The sequence below is a fragment of the Gossypium raimondii genome, chromosome 2 (assembly GCF_025698545.1).
Source record: "Gossypium raimondii isolate GPD5lz chromosome 2, ASM2569854v1, whole genome shotgun sequence".
Taxonomy (NCBI): domain Eukaryota; kingdom Viridiplantae; phylum Streptophyta; class Magnoliopsida; order Malvales; family Malvaceae; genus Gossypium; species Gossypium raimondii.
Window position 1 is genome coordinate 31,888,368 of NC_068566.1, and position 4,656 is coordinate 31,893,023.

The 4,656-nt window shown below is 33.6% G+C and overlaps 1 protein-coding gene across 1 annotated transcript; it reads right to left on the bottom strand.

Annotated features, from left to right (window-relative positions):
• Positions 1 to 1,561: 1,561 nt before the first annotated feature.
• LOC105788116 (protein NUCLEAR FUSION DEFECTIVE 4) lies at positions 1,562 to 4,360 on the bottom strand. Its single transcript, XM_012614851.2, has 2 exons — positions 3,862 to 4,360; positions 1,562 to 2,895 (listed from the first exon to the last, which is right to left on the bottom strand). Exons 1-2 carry the CDS (start codon positions 4,324 to 4,326, stop codon positions 1,771 to 1,773), a joined length of 1,590 nt encoding a protein of 529 aa, XP_012470305.2. The 5' UTR covers positions 4,327 to 4,360; the 3' UTR covers positions 1,562 to 1,770.
• Between the last annotated feature and the right edge of the window lie 296 nt (positions 4,361 to 4,656).

Here is a 4,656-nt window from a genome sequence, read left to right on the forward strand (position 1 = left end):
AATAGAATATCGGTAATGACAATATATCACAAAGAAAATAGAAATAGAAATAAAAATAAAATAAAGAACACACAGATTTTACGTGGAAACCCTTTCGGGAAAAAACCACGGGCAGAGGAGAAGAAAATTCACTATGTCGAATTCGAATTTAATTACAAGAGGAGTAGACTATGTCTATTTATAGGCTTGTAAAATCATATTCTAATAGGAGTGAAACACCTTATTCTAATCAAAATCAAATAGATAGAGTTTAATAAGGTTTAAAAAATCTTATTCTAAAATAAAATAAAAGAAGTATAATTTTATAGGGATTTTACTTTTATTTTATTTTACCACAGTATTTTATTTAAATAAAGATTTGGGTCATTTAATTCTAACAACCCAAATATAGTTAAAATCGGACAAATAAATATCCATAGATTCAAGGAAATAAAATAGATCCCACAGCTGCAAATACACTAAAAAACAAAGTTAGCACAAACGAGACCTAAAAAAAATCATACGCTTTAGGCAGTGCAAGAACTAAAGCGGAATTCTTGGGTAGGTTGGGAAGCTGAAGAAATCAACGGAAACGAAGGTCCTGCTAAATGAAGCCAGGTGAAGTAAGAAAAAGTTTTTAGAATTCGGAACTAAATTATATATTTTTATAATAGTAAAAATATAATTATATTGTTTTAATAATTTTATCTTAAATTTTAGATCAAAATATAATTTTATTATTTTAAATTTAAAATTTTATAAACATACCTAAATAAAAAATTACTCAGGATTTGCGGCTGTATGAAGCCGAAAGTGCCAATCCCTTTGTTCGATTTCGAGGTGTGTCGAAACTACGAGAGTTTCACGTTGGAAAACTCCAACAACATAACCTAAAACCAGAAATAAAATAAATAATAAAAGAGGGGTTGTTTGATAGAGAAAAGAAAATAAAAATAAAAGCTGAAAGGACAGAGAGTGTAAGGGAAAGAGTTGGGAGGCAGGAAGTAAAAATGGGGTTTGACTTGAATTGTGAAAAGGAGAGATTCTATTGAAAATGTGACTCTCCCTCAAGGGCGTTGCTAGGGGCTAGGATGTGGCTCTCACCAAAATAAAATTTTAAAAATTTAAATTAATAAAAATAAAATTATTTTAATTTAATTTTTTTAAAAATTATAAAGATATAAGTTATTAAAATAGTGAAATTATTTCGACTTTATAAAAGTTTTTCGTCTTTGCCCCTATTCTCCATTTCTTTTCTTTTTTTTTTCTTAACTTGTATAACTGTGATTTTAAAGTTCTTCACAGCCTCGACTCATCTCATGTGATGTATTTCTTTAAAATCTTTAGAATTAGAATTAAATTTAGAATATTTGTAAAATTTGAATGTATATATGTATATTAAAATTATAATTAAATTTAAAAATTTGAGTTCTAAATTTATTATTATATCGATTTTTAATTTTTACATTATTCTCCTGTCATACACTTAATGAAAATGAATCAAACAAACCATCTTGATTAATTGGATGATTAATTGAAAAATTCATTGTTAAGTGATAAAAAAGAAACAGACCCATAATAATTAGACAAGTAATTCACCTTTAACTAAAATGAATTTTTCGAACAAACTGTGAAGCTTCAAATTTTTTCAAAATCCAACCATAGCACTGACAAATGAAAGTGAACTAGTCTACTTTTGTCCTATGAAATCTCCAGAGAAAACTCAAGTTCTAATTTTTACAAACTCTCATATCAAATCTTTTTTTTATTTAAATAAAAATGGATTACTTCTCAAGATATTGATAAACGCCTTAATCTTCTAACCACGAGCTGACCATAAAACCACCTTGTCCGGAAGAACAATGCCAAAGCAACCAGGAACCCAAAGAAAGCAACCGATGCCATGATGATAAACGACAACATGAAACACTTAGTTCCATAGCAAGAATTGCCTTCACCCTCCGCCACCTTATCATATAGATACCCAATGATTCTCACTGAGAAAACGTAAGATCCAACAGGGCTAGCAATGGCAACGGCGTTGAAAATGGTACCCATATGTCGAACCCCAAATATCTCAGAAGTAATGGCTGGCATCAATGACCACTGTGAACCATAACATATACCCACCACGATTGACCCAATGTATAAATTCCCAGGGAAACCTGAAGCCACAATCAAGTGACCGAATGTCAATGTTGCAAGTGTAATGACAATGAACAATGGCCTCGCCCAACCTTTGTGTAGGAATATGTCTGATATAAACCCTCCCCCGAACCGACCGAGGAAGTTCCATATGCTCCATAAAGCAACCAATGAACTTCTCTCCATTGTTGTGTAGCCTAAAGATTCGCCTATTTGACTAATGTTGTTTATTGTGGCTAAACCTGAACCCAACCCACATATCATAGCAATGAACAACAACCAAAAGTTTACTGTAACCATTGCTTGGAATAGGTTCATGTCTTTTTCGTCGTCTTCATCGTCTCGAAATAAATCGACACCAGATGAAGAACCCACCGTGGTTTGGTATGGTTCACCAGGTATCTGGTGGTAGCCCTCCAAAGGGTCTTTTTCTTCCTTTAAAGCTTTGGCTGCAATTCCAATAGGTGAAGCAAGTAAAACCAGTAGAATTATGAAAGTAATGGTTCGACCCCATACTGGAAATGAGAAGATGTTTTCCAATATTATAACGACCATAAGATAAGCAGCAACAATCAATGCGATGGCAGAGAAGGCATTCAAGTGATTCTTGTCGTCAAATGTGGTGGTTTTATATATTTTGACACAAGGCATAAGGGTAAGGGAGACAAGAGTGGGTACGATGGCAAGGATCAAAATGAAAGTGGTTGGATCACCCTGACATAAGGCGTTATACACTTGAATTAGTATTGCTCCACTCAAACCAAGAAAACCCTGTCCAGCAACGCAGTTTAGTTTAGGTAAACAGCAACATCAAGGTATAAATAACGCATTAGTTTTAATGTAAAGAATAATGCATTAGGTAAACATGGTTAAACCTTCCACTTAAATTGTTCACTTCAAAATGATCAGTAATTAAAATTTTATATGTAAGAAATTTGTGGAAATCAACTGTTTAACCACTTACATGTAATAAATTAACAAAAGACATACTTGTAATTAAAAAAGAAAAAAGGAAAAACCTTAACCTCATCTACGGGTTTTTTTTTTCAATTATATTTTTCTTAATTATAGAAAACAAAAAATTCTTGTCTTGGCAGTGGGAGCCTGAATTATTATTTAAAATATATTAATATTCAACTATAAAAACATAAATATCAATGTAAAACTATAATGGATACTTTTATTTTATATATTGTGACAAAAGTTTCTATTTTCAATCCTAATTCTTAAGAAAAAACAAATCTACCTCAAACACGAACTTGAAATTAATAGAAGGCTCGACTCCACCCCAAATTTGAACTCAAAATTTAATAGAAAGCTCAATTTCGCCCCGCCTCATCCTAACCAGAATTTATTTAATTGTTTTATTTTGAAATAAATAAAATTACATTTTTTAATTTTTTATTTTAAAGTAAATAACTTTTATCGATATATTTATTTAAAGTAAACTTGATATATATTAGAGCCATTTGTATAAATATCTCAAAATAAATTTACCTCAAACTCGATCTCCACCTGTCATGAAATTTTTTTTTAATTTCGCCCGATCCACTTCAAACCCATTGTTAAAAAAAACTTGAACCTTAATGGATGGAGTCGAGTTGACACAGTCGAATTTGGAACTTGTTTTTGCCAATAGAGCAAAGACAGCAAAATTCTCCAAATCCGGCCTAATCTACGCGTAAAGAGAAACAAGTTCACGTCACTCTAGGTCTAAACCAAAATTGCCAGTGTTACCTTCATTATCCCAACGATGGTCCCACCGAAGTCCCGAAAATTTTCGACACCGCTTACCACGTTGGCCGTATTGAAAAACGTTTGCGCGTGAGCTGCCACTAGCATGAACAAGCACATCAAAGGCACCGGCGGCCGGCTGATCAACCCCACCACCGACGCCCACATGAGGAAATACCCAACAAAGCACTGTATGGCCCCAGCCACATGAACCACCCAGGGGCTACTATTGACACCGCTACGGCGGCTACTGGTGGTGACGGTGGAGTAGAGGAGGCCAGAGAGGACGCCGACGTTGGCGCCAATGTCTTTGAAGACGGAAACGGTGTCTAGAGTTGATTGGTCGTAGGATTGGGATGATTTGAGAACGGAAGAGTAGATGCCGAATGTGTACGACGCACCGCTGGTGCACTGGATCCATATACTCGCCGCTGTGGATACCCATTTAGTGTTCAGTAAACTCTCCATTTGATCGTGTGGGGGGGGGGGGGGGCATATAGAATTTATGTATATGGTAAGTTGTGTTTTTGTAAGAGAAATGTTCTTGTGCTTGACTGTTTGTTGGAGTAGGTATTTATCTTACACCGCACCAATATCGGAAAAAAAGACATGTAAAATCATAGTATGTAATTTAAACGGATTTAGTTCCTCGTAAAGGAAAAATACTTTTTTCTTTAAAATGGATTTTTAGCAAGGTGATTTTTTACATATTAGAAAAAGAACTTGCATTATTTGTTTATGAAAGAATGGGATTTAGTAAAATCTCAAATATTAATTGATTGAATGAGATCAAATTCA